This window comes from Cavia porcellus, unplaced genomic scaffold (assembly GCF_034190915.1).
Source record: "Cavia porcellus strain 051 isolate PalLab524CR breed Dunkin Hartley unplaced genomic scaffold, mCavPor4.1 scaffold_16, whole genome shotgun sequence".
In the NCBI taxonomy this organism is placed as follows: Eukaryota; Metazoa; Chordata; class Mammalia; order Rodentia; family Caviidae; genus Cavia; species Cavia porcellus.
Window position 1 is genome coordinate 17,159,729 of NW_026947499.1, and position 15,142 is coordinate 17,174,870.

Genomic DNA, 15,142 nt, shown 5'->3' on the forward strand with positions numbered 1-15,142 from the left:
TTCACTGTCTTGCCAAGAAGTGGGAGTTCCTACACGGAGGATAGAGGACAGTATTTAAAATTTCATTTGTTCCTTATTGAGCGGGTGGGGTAAGCTCAGTGGCATAAGCGCTTCCTTGGCAAGCGTGAGGTCGTGAGTTCAATCCCAGGCACCACAAAAAAAAAAAAAAAAAAAAGTATGTCCTTGTTAAGCATCTACTGTGCGTGCCAGGCATTTGCTAATTTGGCAGTACTACGGTGGTGAACAAGATAGACCCAAACTCTACCTTCATCCTTAAATTTCCTGTAGCCTCGCGCAATGTTTAGTCCAGGACCTGGCACAGGAAGCCTTAGTTCCTGCAATCTAGTTGGAAGGCTTGTCTTGGGGCTGCCTTTGCATAGGAAGCACTGTCTTAAGTTGTATTATATGCAAACTATATTAAATGTTTTTCAAGATGTCCTTTCAGTTTATATGACAAATTCATTGGACCGTAAGATACGTATTTGATACCTGTGGGGTGACACTGGAAGCCTGAGTGACAGTGTGGAGGTCCTAAGGCCTGGCCACGCCTCCCCGCCCCCCCCACACCTGGCAGGGCCAAAATTGGAGAAAGAACCTCCCCGCTGCCCTGCCGGCCCCGCCCCGCTCTCCATAGTTACGGCGCTGTGGAGGCGGCGGCCATCTTGCCGGCGGAGCGATGAACGGGTCGAACCCCAAGGCTTCGGCCGCGGGGACTGCAGCTGGGTCCGGGGGGCTGGTGGCTGGCAAGGAGGAGAAGAAGAAGGCGGGGGGCGGCGTCCTGAACCGGCTCAAGGCGCGGCGGCAGGCGCCCCAACACGCGTTCGGCGACGGCATCGGGACGGTGGTCACCGAGCAGGAGCTACTGGCGCTGGACACCATCCGGCCCGAGCACGTCCTGCGCCTCAGCCGGGTTACCGAGAGTGAGTGCTGCTTGGGCCGAGCCCCGGGGCCCCGTAGCCTTCAGCCGGTCCGCCCGCGAGAGGGTTCACTCGGGCCGCCTGCCCGGCCAGGCCGCGTTTCCCTTGCTCGCTGCCCAGACCTCCGGGCCGCCCTCGCCGGGCCCGGGTGGGAAGGGGTTCTCCTTAGGCTCGGCTGCAAAAGGTGCTAGAATCCGGCCAGGCTGGCTTCCCCCTGAGATCTGAGGGGCCTCACTGTGCCGGGTCCCTCAGCCCAGTCACCTCGCAGCCATCGGCCAAGCCCCCGCTCCCCGCCAGGCTCCCTCCACGCGCCGGCCCCCCGCTCCCGCGGCAGCCGTCAGCCCTGCCGGCCCGATGCGGTCCCCCACCTGCGGTTCCGCGCGTCGCGGGCGCCGGCCCCTGCAGCCCCTCCCCCTCGCAGCCTCCCTCGGTCTCCTCCCCTTTGGGTCCCAGGCATTCATTGCCCTTTTGTGTGCAGGTGGGCACTTCCTTCTTCCGCACACATCGCCGCGTGGTATTTCGTGCAAATTTAAAAGCTGTGCCACCAAGAAAATCTTAATAAAGTTTCTCTGTATGTACAAACTCCCACATGTGAATCTTGCTCTTGCCATTTTTTTCTAGCGAACTGAGGGTTATGTAAGAATTTCCGAAAGGCAAATTTTGCATAATGGTAACCCTCCTAGATCTTTTCATTGATGCGAGGGAACGTGGGAAGAAATATGTTGTGTACTCTCTGTTCTGGATTTCTCTTTCTTTGCTAAGCCAACCCTTTGACAGTGTCTTGCTATTTTCCCCTAGGAGTTTACAGTCGCGTAGTTGGGTGTGACTTCCCTATCCACCCCACTCCCTTGCACACTTCCAGCCTGCTGCCAGGAAGGATGCCATAGTGTTGTCTGTGAATTGCTTTAGACCAGGGCTGCTTGACTATACCTCAGGTTGCTGGTGACAGCGCCATTAATTTGGGAGTGGGAGTTCGCGAACAGTGCATTTGGATCCAGTGGCCAAGGGAATCCGCATATGCTAAAATAGTTTGATTGTGGATATTTCAGTGTCCTTGTCCCTGCATGCTTGAGTGCATCTTTAGACAGTACTGTAGCTGAATTTTACTGAAACTGAAAAAAGTGCCTCTGTCCTTTAAACTTTCATTCGTGGCATGGGAAGAATAGAAATATAAGCGTCTGACCTCTCTAGACTCACGGTTGGTTCCTCCTGTTAAAGGATGAGTTGGTTATTTGAATGCCTGGCCCTTGAAGCCACAGTTTCAGTGGGCACTCAGATCCCATTTCGGAGCTTGGGAGTGATGTTGTTTCCCAAAAACCCACCTAGGCAGCTTCTCAGAGAAAGCCACAGACCCAGAACTTGGATTTTGTTACTCTTGTTAAGAGTTCATCAGTTCTGTGCTTCAGTTATTTGTTGAGGGCCCTCTCAAGGCACAGAGCCAATGTCAGCCAGTTTTGCAATTACAGAATAAGCAATAGCTCTCAAGTTTGTCATCTTATTGGAGATAGCTTGTAAAATGTGAAAGAATAACAAGCAATCTAGGGTAAAGTGTCAGAGTGGGTCAAGGGGAAGATGCAGTCAGGAGTAAAAAGAAGTCAATGGAATTTTCTTTAATGGATACTATTTTGTATAATATATAATGTATATAACAACTCCTTAGGTTGTTATAGGCTGTACTTCAGTGTGTTGTAGTTGACCAGTTCATTCTGCTGCTTTGTATATGAGACCCACCATGTGATTTTGTTTTGTTTTTTGAGACAGGATCTATGTAGTTTGGGGTGAGTTTGAACTGTATGTAGCCAAATGTAGCCAAATCTGGCCTCAAACTGATGATCCTCCTCTCCTGCCTCAACCTCCAAGTGCTAGAATTACAGGCCTATGTCCTCTCATCCTATCTTCATTACGTGATTTTGTACATCCCACCAGCTAAGAATGTTTTTTTACCTTAAAAAGTGGTTGAAAATAAACTTTAAAATTAGTAACATGATATAAAATTGCTATTTCAAAGCCAGGCATTGTGGCATATGCCTGTAACTCCAGTGGTCTTGAGATACTGAGGCAGGAGGATAACAAATTCAAAGGAAGCCTGGGCAATTTAGCAACTCAAGGAAACCAGGTTTCAGAATTGAAAAAAAAAAAAAAAGGACTGACGATGTAGCTCAGTGGTGTAAAGATATGAGTTTTGCTTCACAGTTTGTTCCCAAAAACAAACCAAAAGAACAAAAAAATCATATTTCAGCATCTGTAAATACAGTTTTATTTGATACAGTCATATTCTTTAATTTGCTTATTATGCACGGATACTTTTGTATTACAATGAGGAGAGTTGAGTGATGGTTAAGGTAAACTATATGGCTGCAAGCCCTAAATTATTTATAATTTGACTCTACAGAAAAGTTTGCTGACCTGCTTTAACGGTTAGCAAACATTATATTATCTGTCATCAGTAAGTTTTAAAATGGACTAAAAGAAATTCCATCTTGTTCTCATATCCAGATTGATAATGATAGGGTGGTAGGTGTTTCCAAAGAAATACATTTGGGGTGGTACAGAGGATTAAACTCATGACCTTGTGAGTGTAAGCACCAGGCAAGTGCTTACACCACTGAGCTAAATTCCCAGCAAGAAATCCTTTTTGTATCTCTGTTTCTGAAAGTTTTTTGATACTCTTTGACCCAACCCAAGTCCCTGCTCTGTATTGCTTTTATTTATTTATTGGGTGGGTCTTGGTGTGTATGTTAGGCTGGCCTTGACCTCACTGTGTGGCCCAGATGGGCCTGAAACTTCTGGTGATCTTTCTGTCCCAGCTTCACAAATTCTGGGATTTATAGGTGTGCCCTGGCTTCTGTGTTTCTTTCTTAGACCTCCTGATTCTGTCCATATAACTTTGTCTTATTTTAACACCAGAGAATGTTTTGGAGGAGAAGTAGTATAAGTAAATAACATAGGAAAATAAAAATAAAACTGAGTTTGCTTCAGAATTTGAGAATTAGGTACAGGGATGTGCGTGAATTGTGTGAAGCCCTGGATATCATCCCCAATGTTGCAAATCAAACAAAAAGTCAAGCCAAACCAAAACAAAAACCTTGAGAATTAAATCATATTTTGAAAGATTATATAATTGTGTTGATCTGTCTCTTTTCAGATTATTTGTGTAAACCGGAAGACAACATCTACAGTATTGATTTTACTCGCTTCAAAATTCGAGATTTGGAGACGGGGACAGTGCTTTTTGAGATTGCCAAACCTTGCATTGCAGGTAGGCCTCAGTGTTGTAGGGTCACCTGATAGTTTGAGCAAAAGATCTCTGAAAGCTGGGTATTTGTGTGCCATTCCATCCTGTTTCTTGACCACGATGTGTCCTGCTTCCATGCCCTTTTCCTGTAGCTTTCCCTGCTGGGTGTGCTGGGTTGTGTGTGTATGCTGGTGTTTATTGAGTGTCTATACTGTGTTGGTCACTGTTTGCATTACTTTATGTAATCTTCACACTTCTGTAAGGAGGAGAGTTGAGAGAATTTCCAGGTGATACTTTTCTGAGTCTTGTACTCTTTCATCATATCGTATTGCCTCCAGTTAGGAAAGGATATTAAACTGTAATGAAAAATCTGACTGAGGCTTGAGTCCTCTTAGAAAGGTGATACTGAGTATTCCATTCTACACCATGAGGTAAACTTTTCTGTCCTCTCATTATCTCTAAATAGTGCCTTGGGTTTCCCAGTAAACTGACATTTGGATTGATTTTTTTTTTTTTTTTTTTTGTAGTAAAAGTTTATTCTCAGGGGGGCTGGGGATTTAGCTCAGCGGCCTAAGTGCCTACCTTGCAAGCAGGCAGTCGTGAGTTCGATACCCGGTACTGGAAGAAAAAAAAAAAGTTTATTCTTACATATCTAGCAGGCTATAAGAGTACTTTGTCCAAGCTGTTGGTTGTAGAAATGTTACGGCAGGGAATCCAGCTGTTTAATTAGGTATCAAGGGGCACCATCATCTCGGGCACAAAGAACAGCTTGCTTTTTGCTAGATTTCATTTCATCTGTGGTCAGGGGCTCTTCTTCATCGTATTATTTGCCTTTAGCTCCTTGAGTTTTCTCTCCCTCTTTCTATTTGAAGGTCTGCATCTTGGGCTATTTCAGAGCTGCTTGTTGCCACCTTCTGGTCCAAACATGGAACTTGCAACCCCTTCCTCAGACCTTACCACCAGAAATCTGTTCAGTTAAATCTCCATTTTCTAGTACAGACAGACAAACCAGTCTGTTTGGGATTTGTTAAATTGATTTTTATTAAAATCTTCCTGTTCTTGCTGTGCAGTCCCAGGTGATTAATTTCTGGCCAAGGGACCACAGAAGTCTTTGACGCACTTTACTGGAGACTTAGCGCCCTCTGGAGTTAGTCTTTTGTTAGAACATCGCCGAAGATATTTTAGTATTAACTTAGTTTGTGATAACTTATTTTGCAGTTTTTTTTTTTCTCATATGATTTGCTACTCAGAACGAGCCTAAAAATTTGGTAAGGCAGGTATTACTCTTGCAGAGAAATCAAAATACTATCTTAGGTTAGGCATAATGGCCCAGTGAAAAGCTCTTGTTTAGCATGTCAGAGGTTAGCATGTCCATCCCCAGCATGCAAAAAAGAAAAGAATAAAAGACTTTCCTGAGAATCAAATCTCAGAAGTCTCAGTTCAGATTAATCACAAAGCCAAACTAGAGCTCTGGATTACCTGCACTCTGTACTTATGCTGCTGCAATCTACAATGGACTGATCAAGATATCTACAAGCCCAAATTTACAGTTATTTACTTTATATTGAGATGGTCAGTCAGGGCTAGGTAGCTTTCTGAGTCTGTGGTGTTCTTATCTAAGGTACATAACTGCGGTACATTAGGACATTTTAAGGACCCCAGGGTTATCACAGGTATGTGGGTTTGGATTAGACTAGAAAAATCATTTCAGTATAAAACTCAACTATAAAAAGATCTAGATTTTCAGTCTTCCAGTCTCATTTAAGGATCTTGATTCCCTTAAGCTTCACACTAAATCAGTGCCTTCCTGCAGCACTTGCTGTGATAGCTTTGAATCCCTGAGCTAGATTTGCCCTGGCTGTTTGAACCACACTGGTGGAGCCAGGGCTCTTGTTCCTGGGTATGAACCACTGCTGTGTAGGTTTGCCAGTGTTCTTGGGGAACACAGACCAAGGTGATTGATCTTGAAAGCACCCATGTTCAGCTTAGTCCTGGGGAAAATTCCTATACTGGACACTGGAGGTACTGACTTATTATTCACAATGAAACAATTCTGGGATTAATTTTTATTTTTAAATTTTATTTATTTATTTATTTTTTTGGTACCGGGGATTGAACTCATGACCTCATGTTTGCCATGCAAGCACTTATGCTGCTGAGCCAAACCCCTGGCCCCGGGATTAAATTTTTTTTTTTTCTTTTTCCTTTTCATTGGTACCGAGGATCGAACTCACAACTGCCTGCTTGCAAGGCAAGTGCTTATGCCGCTGAGCTAAATCCCCAACCCCGCTGGAATTAATTTTTAAAACTCTTTCATCTCCTGGGTTCAGGAATGGAGCAGGCCAGAGGTCAGCATTAACCTTATAAGGTCTCACATGGTTCATTACCTCTATCTTTCACCCTTTCCAAGTGGTCAGAGGGTTGGGTCTAGAAAGGTCTGGAATGGACATCAGGTCCAAGGAAGTACTATAACTCGGTGTCTTCCATTTGCTGTTTGTCAGAAATGTTTGTATTATTTGAAGGAACTTTAGCTTTACCTTTTGTAGTGTTAATTCTTTTAGTTCATGGATAGCACTTCAACTCAGTGAAGAACAGGCCCAGTCTATTTATACAGAGCTATGTAGGAGGCCTCATATCCAGCTTATGTTTCAAACTTCATCTTGAACTGTAGCCTGAGCCCTCAAATTATACAAAGTAAATAACATGGTGTTTAAAAACAGGCTTGAGTCAGATGGAGTTGGATTAAAATCCCTGCTGATGTGATTTATTGTTTTGGAATTTGGACATATTACTTAACTCCTCTGAGCTTGAGCGCTCTCATCTGTGAACTGGAGACGATAGTACCTCATAGAGCTGATACGAGGAGTCTACACTATTAGCACAAGGCCTGACATTACAGCAACTACATGATAAGTGGGGTCACTCTCACTGTTGGTGTCAGTGCATTAGTTGGTTGTCACTGTGCTGTGTGGACTGGTGATATCTAGGTAGTACACTCAAGACTCTGTGTATTCTTTCAGATCACCAGGAGGAGGTGGAGGAAGAGGAGGGTGGAGATGTAGATATCAGTGCAGGACGTTTTGTCCGTTACCAGTTCACACCAGCATTTCTCCGCCTCCGGACAGTTGGTGCTACGTGAGTACCATTGTTTCTTGTGGGGAAAACATTCAACTTATTTGTAGGAGAGGCTGGGTTTGGGGTTGACTTTGGAGGAGGGAAGAGGCAACGTAGGGCTCACAGAAGTTTATTTTGCAGAGTGGAGTTCACAGTAGGAGACAAACCTGTCTCAAACTTCCGGATGATTGAACGGCACTATTTCCGGGAACGCCTGCTGAAAAACTTTGACTTTGATTTCGGCTTCTGCATCCCCAGCAGTAGGAACACTTGTGAACATATCTATGAGTTTCCCCAGCTTTCAGAGGATGTCAGTATGTATTTCCTGACTCTTTCTGCATTTTAGATTTTGAGCTGTGAGGAATGAATCAATCCTCTCCATACTTCCCCTTCTGTTTGCGTTGTATATGGAACCCAGGGCCCCTGTACATGCTAGGCAAGTAGGTACTGAGCTGCATCCCCAGCCCTAAGGAATGAACCTTGAACCTCATCTGACAGCTTCGTCTTGCAGAGGAGGACAGCAGTAACATGATGAATATCTGGTTATCTGACCTAAGGCTTCTTATTTCCTCCTATGCCTGTCTTTTGTTTCACAATCTAACTGCTTATATGGGAGCAGAGAAGGTTGTAAAAATACAGGCCATCATTTTCAGACACTTCTCATGGGAAAGAGAGTGGCTGAGGGAGATAAAGGATGCATGGACCTTGCCTGGACCTCTGACTAGATAAGAGTCTAGAGTGTTAGTAGCAGTTTCCTCTGTGTCCCAGTCATTGGCCCTGCACTTTTTCCACAATCAGAACCAGATGCGAAATTGTAGGCTCTATAGAATCAAAAGCCTGAGGACTTTTTTTCTCTTTTGCTGTAGGCTCTAGAGGGTTTATAAACTGTTAGAATCAACCTAGCAGCCTGGTGTGATGGTGCACTCCTACAATCCTAGCACTAGAGAGTCAGAAGCAGGAGGATCACTGTGAGTTTGATGCCAGCCTAAGCTGGCAAAACAAAACAACAAAACCAAGAACCAACCTAGAAGTGAGGAAGCTTTACCAGGTTTTGTGGCAGTAGAAAGGATACAGTAGAAGCAGGGTTTTATAGCACAGAGCCCTAGCCGGGGAATGCACTCTAGTAGAGAAGGCTGCTATGTAACCCAAGTAGGGGAAGATATGACTGAGTTATAGAAAAGGAACGGGCTTTATCAATTTCTAGAATTTTTATCTCACTGGCTGCAGTTACCATCCTCTGTTTGTGATTTGAGAAAACTGGTATAAGACATTAATGGAGGTGGGAGTAGAATCCTGTGAATAATGGTGACCTTTAATTGTGTGGATCTGTATACATTTGAACAATCTGCTCAAAATCTTAAGACCTTAACAGGTTGCATATCCTGAGAATCAGGGACTCTTTGGTGGAGACCACTGCTAAGTGGCTCTGGGCAGGATTTAAAATTAATCAATTGGCTTTCTATATTTACTTTTGAGTCTGCCCCAGGCCTATGTTCATTGCTTGGAGAGCACAGTGGATTCATAGTAAGTGGACCTCTGTGAATCACAGGTCCTGGCCGAGGCCTGTAGTGGTCTGTGATACCATGTGCAAGACAAGACACAGCTGAAGATACCTGGCTCTGACTCTCTATTTATTAGGTAGAGACTACCATTTCACTGCTGCTGTAATAGTTAACCTGGAGATAAGATAGTTCTCCTAATTGGCCAAATTTACTACTTGGGAAAGTCGTTTTTTTATTTTTTATTTTTATTTTAAAGAAAATAAAACCGGGCTGGGGATTTAGCTCAGTGGCATAAGCGCCTGCCTTGCAAGCCCGTGGTCGTGAATTCCATCCCTGGTACTGGTAAAAATACCAAAAAAAAAAAAAAAAAAAAGTTTAAGAAAATAAAACAGAATAAAGCCAATCAAAACAAAACAGTACAAGTGATACAGGATTTCAAAACAAGATAGTAGGAAATCAACAATGCCTACTATAATGCCTCTTGTCTTCAGAATAGCTACCCATACCATCAGACATAGTAAAATCAAACAAAACAACAGAATAAAAAAACAAAAACCGAATAGAACCAATAAAAACAAAACAATGAAGGCAATACAGGACTTCAAAACAAGATAATAGTAAATCTAAAATGTCTACTATAATAATGTCTTGTTAGCTTTCAGATAGTTGCCCATGCCATCAGATATAATAAAATCAAACAAGGCAAAACAGGGTCAAACCAAACCAAACAATGAAAACAGTGCAGGACTTTAAAACAAGATAATAGGGAATTAAAAATGGCTACCACCTTCAGAAGCAGATTCCCCATAGATGCTGTATTGCATATTATTATCCTCTAAACAGGTGATCAGACTACTGAATTTAGGCTTGCAAAGTTAGTGAATCACTAATCACTACAAGCATTAAGTTGTATTTTACTTCAGTAGCCAGTATGTCAGCCTGTGTTTCTCTGGATCAGCCCCTCACAATGCAGTGGGGGTGGGGGTAGGGCTTGGCTCTTCTTGTCTCCTAGCCTGTGTCCTGGAAGAGGCTGGCATCTCTCTTCCCTACAGCCCACACATGGGGCCGACTCATTGGAAGTGGCTGGCTGACTTGTTCTCCTCCCCATGGCCCATGAATGGCCTACTTGGAGAAATCTTGGAACTAACTCCCAAGGTCCTGTTTAGTTCCTGCACTTGCCTCAGTATCCCCTTCCTTTGTTTGAAAACCAAATAAATATGGGCTGTCCAGAGGAGTTCTTTGTCTCAACTCCCAGGGAATCTCAAAAGCTGTTAGAGGGTTTTGATCCTCTCGGAGCCTAAAATCATACCAGTTGTCTTTTGTTCAAGCTGTTCTCGGTCCACTCATTTAGGAGGTTGGGGGCTAGGCCAAGACCCCAGGCCTCTTTATTCTTGTGATAGTACTGTTCCCAGGTAAAATGAGCATTGCTGCAGTGTGGGGCAAGTGCTCATGACAGCGTTGACTCTGGCTCAAGCCAAGTTGGGCAGGAATATGAAGATACTTTCAAGAAAAGATCATGGATAGGATTACAAAGTATACCTGTGAAGTCAAACAAACTAAGAGGTTTTAAGGATCCGTCATTGACATGTAAACTAAATTGCTTTGGCCTGAATGTGTTCCAAGAACTTTTATTTTGAGGGGAGGTTGATAGAGGGTCTAGCTATGTAGTACAAGTTGGCCTTGAACTCACTGTGTAACCCGCTAGCTTTGAACTGATGGAGAGCTTCCTGCCTCAGCCTCTCAAATGCTGAGATTACAGGCATGTATCACCACACCTGGCCTTCAAAGAACTTTTTGAAGTGTCACCTTTTGAAAATTGTAGTGCTTCAGGTAACTCAAGACAGCATATAATCATTAACAAAACTAATCACAGGTAGTGACTGTTAATTACTTTTACTCTCCAGTATGGTAAGGAGGTCTGGACAACTGTCTGAACAAACACAAAATTTAAATTTAGATCCCGAGGCAGGTAGACCTCTGACTAGATCACTTGCAGGTTAATACCTGAGCCTTCTCTGGAGAAGCTCCTTGCCCTTTAATTCCCTAGGCATCCTCTGGCTATCAGGGGTGCCTGCAGGAAGTGCAGTGAGGCCTAGCTTTCTGGATTTGTACCACTGTGGCTACCCATGGGCAGCAGACCAGAAGCTACGGCTGGGTGGTCAGCTGAGACCACTGGTCCATGCTGCCATGCAAATGAGTACATTTCCCATTGCACTCTTGGGAAAAACCAGACTGGGAATGACAGAGGAGTCGATTGCGTCTTAGGTTGAGTGTAAATCATGCTCACTTTGGGGCCTTTGCTGTTTCCCCAGCTCTCCTAGTTGGCTCCTTCTCTGGGTTTGGACTCAGTACTTAGCAGTGCATACTCACATTTTGCAGAAGTGCTCACTTGGGATTTGGTAGGAGGTCTTCCCACCTGACCGTGGGACAGACTCATACGTAACTTTTGACTTTTTTTCCCTTCCCTTCACTTGCAGTTCGTCTGATGATTGAAAACCCTTATGAGACTCGCTCTGACAGCTTCTACTTTGTGGACAACAAGCTGATAATGCACAACAAGGCTGATTATGCCTATAATGGAGGCCAGTAACTGCTGCAGCAGGGGTGGACAGAAGAGGTGCTTTGCTAGGGCCCAGTGGTCCTGGCACATGGATGGGATTGAAGCTCCTATTTGTCAGCAGACATCTGGAAGCAGTCCAGGAGGCTAAGGCTGGGGTGGCAGTTTCCTCTGCTCCAGGGAGGTGCCAAGCAGTGTTGTGTTTTCCCTTTTTTCCCTGTCCCTTAGATCACAGAGGTATAGTGAAGTAAAAGATTAGAGTAAGGCTTCTGCAATCCACATTAAAAAGGAAGTTTATTTTCTTGTAGTTCTAGCTATCTGCTGGTTACACTGATGAACCTCAGTCTGTCTAGCACAGCAGTCTCCAGCTGAGGCTATAGCTGCCACCTGCAGGTTAGTGGTCCTTCTAGACAGGAAAAGGTGGGCATCTCCTGGAGACCTCTTCTCACTTCTTGTGTTGTCCGTAGCCCAGCCTGCCCCAGACTGCACATAGTCTTAAACCAACTGGAAAAAACTTGGTGCTGAGAGTGGAAGCACCTGTAATGACAGATCTTGCCAGACCAAAGGACCCTTTCATGGTGAGCCTGTTTATCTGTCTGACTTCCTGGGGATACACCAAGGTTTTAGCCTGGTAGTGCCTTCTTATTCTGGGGGACAGATGTACTTCTCTGCTGCTTTGTCCTCCTGACTTAAGCATCTCCTAGAGTAGAATGTGTCATTTTTGCTCATGGAACATAATACCTGTTAAGCCCAGAGCAGGCTCTTGTGGTTTTTTTTTCCCCAGACTCCTATAGGGAGTTTTTACAAAATGTCAGTGGTGTTTCCAGCACATGTGATGTGTGTTTAGACTTCTGATAGTATTGATCAGCCTCCTGGGGCTAATCTGGCTCTTGTTAAGGGAGGTACAGTTACAAAGCAGCAGTTCCTTTAAGGAGAGATTTGACTTTCTCTACACACAGCATAGCCTGAAGAATTGGCTTCTAAAGGAGATTTGCCTCCTAACTGTGGATTTCTTACTTAGGAGTTTTCCTATCCTGTTTCTAATGAAGTAGTTTCTGGAATCATCTGGCTTGATTCTGCCAGAGCTAAGTAATTCGTATTCAGATCCTTTAAGCTGCTAGCTGGGATTATTTGAGGTGTTTGGAAAGGTGGAGATAGGCTGAGGTAGCCTGTCAGAGTGACGAGTTCTCCAAACAGCTCCCTCCCATTTCCTGTGGGCTGCTTCTGTCCTTGGACCCTTATGGGACAGACTCCCATCTCCTCAGCTGCCTATGGTTGTCTCTGTGAGTGGCTTTAGGTGCTTAACCCAGATTTCAGGGCCCCCTTCTATGGCCAGGGCCCACTTAGCATTAATGGAAAGAGGACCAGGTGTGTAGTAAGGCAGTGTGAGGCATCACTGTACCTGTGACAGAAGCTGGATCCCAAGGTTCTTAGAGGAAAGGCCATGTGTGGCCAGCGAAAGAAGGACCAGCACTGTGCCCCAGAAGCACATGTGCATTCTTTAGCCAGTGTTCCTGTTGGGCTTCTAGAGCACGAGTGGCCCTGACCCTCAACGCATACTTTGTGCCTGTCCAAAGAATTGGTGATACCGTATGCTGGCAGCTTTCTCACTAAGAAAACTCTGGATTATCCTGAGTGCTGGTACTGGATTCACCTGCCGAGGGAAGATGGGGACTGTGCCCTGCCACGTAGGTGCCTCATCACCATACTACTGGTGAATCTCAGAATTGGAGTCAGCTCCAAATCCAGGTGCCTTAAGTGTGGCTCTGTCCTATATGCTGCTGGGGAAAGCTGTTGCCTTCATTCCCTTCTCACCTGTGGACAGACATCATCACCCACTATCTCCCTACCTCCTTCTCTTTCTTACTGTGGCCTTTAGTGAGATTTACCTATTCCTGTCAAACTTCAGATGTTCCTTCCTTTGTGTGACAGAAGCCCATTTGGGAGCACTTCTGCTGCCTGAAATTTAAACATTACCTAGGATGTGTATTCTGGAGCTTCCCAGAGCTCTGCTCTGTAGAGCCTGTTTTGAAAAATGGGCCCCAGGAAAGGCAGTTGCATGGACACTAGTGGACTGTCTCTTACCTGCAGTGTTACCTTTTCCTGGCAAAGCACCCAGGAGATGGAGGAGCTGGCACTTTGGCTTGAGCAGTGCAATAGCCCCTTCCCTGTTAACTTACTTTAGTGTTGCTGAAGATCTTTTTTGAAGCTGGGTGTTCAGTTGTGTTCAGCAGGGTGGGATTTGCTGTCCTCTTGCTTTTGAAGGGCCAGTGTCGTATGTGTCTAGCTGTGCAGGAAATCTTGAGAAGCATTACCGTTCTAGGTTTGGCTGCGATGAATTTAAAATTGAAGCTTCCAACTGAATGTGGTGGTACACACCTATAATGCCAGCAGTAGGGAGGATGAGGCAGAAAGATTGCCCTAAGTTTTAGGCCAGCCTGGCTATATAGTGAGTTCAGGGCCAGCCTGAACTGCCTGCAGAGTGAGACCCTGTCTCCAAAAACAAAAGAATTCAAGCTTCCATACCTGAATCGAGGGGAGAATTAGAAGTCGTACTTCCTCTCAAAGTGACTAAGTCAATCAGAAGTTGAGTCAGGAAGCCTGCTATCAAGAAATTTTTATTACTGATAGCAGTTACCTGGTTGATAGCGGGTAACTATCAACCAGTTCCTTGCATGGGGAGACCATTCCTTTTGTCAAGAGCAGGCTTCCTGGAGGGATCTTACTGCAGCAGGCAGACAGGCCCACCTGGAGCCCTCGACCTTCTTTCTCCTAGAGCCTCTGTCTTTGAATTCTTCACAGGGCTTCTGCTTTTCTCTACGGCCTTTGGGCTAAGCTGCCATTCTAGAAGATTCTGGCTTATTTCATTCTGTGTTCTAAAGCATAAACATAGGAAGGTGTAGTGACTAGAAGTCAATGGGAGCTAAAATAGGCTGTCATTTCATTCTGTGTTAGCTCAGAGCTGTTGGGGAGAAAACATTCTTCAGGATCGTGGCCTTCCTGAAGATGTCTAGGCCTTGGGCATCTGATTCCTGACACCTAGGGATAGTGATTGGAGATCCCTGGGGCTGACCATACACTGGCGGTTCTTGGCACAGCATTGACTAGACAGACTTTAGCATAGCTTTCCAGTTGGAGTGGAACCCTTTTCTGGACTGGATTTAGTAGGCTGTGTCTAATGTACATAGCGGTGAATCCTACCTTAGTTGATCCTGCTTCCCTTGGTGGGGTCCCAAGTATGTTTTTTTTTTTTTTTTTTTTTTCCTCCATAGAGTCATTTTCTTCTATGCCCCATGCCATCAGTGAGGTTTGGGAATGGGTAAAATTTGTCCTGAAAATCACAGCCCAGACTCCTTAGTGTATACTTGGTAGAGACCCTAATTGTCGAACCTTCTTGTTGCTTATACCATGTTACAGAACACCTTAGTCTCAAGATGGATCTGGTGGAAGTGGGCTTACCTCTTGCTTTACAAAGAACCATGTGACGTCATTGAAGTTGCGAAAGTCTATTTTTTCCTTGCAGATGTATTTTTCACAGAATATAAGAAATGTCAATGACCTGAACTGTACTTTTTTCTCTTCTTTCACCCAAGATCCTTACTCCAGTTTGTACTGTTTTTGTGTCCAAAGTAAATTAGGTGAATTATTTGTATAAAATGTTATTTTGCCACAAGAGACAGTAATAAAAGAAAAATTTTTCACAGTATGCCTGCCCTGTCTTGTTTGCTGACTGGGTCCCTGGCATGGCAGGGGTGGGGCAGGAGTGGGCTGCACACTTCTCTTGGCTATTCCATGTCCTTTCTGTTCAATGAGCAGA

The 15,142-nt window shown here is 44.7% G+C and overlaps 1 protein-coding gene across 2 annotated transcripts; it reads left to right on the forward strand.

The window, feature by feature from the left end:
- The first annotated feature begins 642 nt into the window (after positions 1-642).
- On the forward strand, positions 643-15,031 carry Unc119b (unc-119 lipid binding chaperone B). 2 transcript variants are annotated; one of them, XR_010039684.1, is made up of 6 exons: positions 643-920; positions 4,063-4,176; positions 7,173-7,287; positions 7,408-7,580; positions 11,246-11,903; positions 14,743-15,031. XR_010039684.1 is itself a non-coding variant. In XM_003478489.4 (5 exons), the coding sequence occupies exons 1-5, from the start codon at positions 677-679 to the stop codon at positions 11,356-11,358; spliced, it is 759 nt and encodes a 252-aa protein (XP_003478537.1). In that variant the 5' UTR covers positions 643-676; the 3' UTR covers positions 11,359-15,031. The 2 variants fall into 2 exon arrangements, 1 of the variants encoding a protein (XP_003478537.1); XM_003478489.4 differs by having other exon boundaries at positions 11,246-15,031.
- The last annotated feature ends 111 nt before the right edge of the window (positions 15,032-15,142 follow it).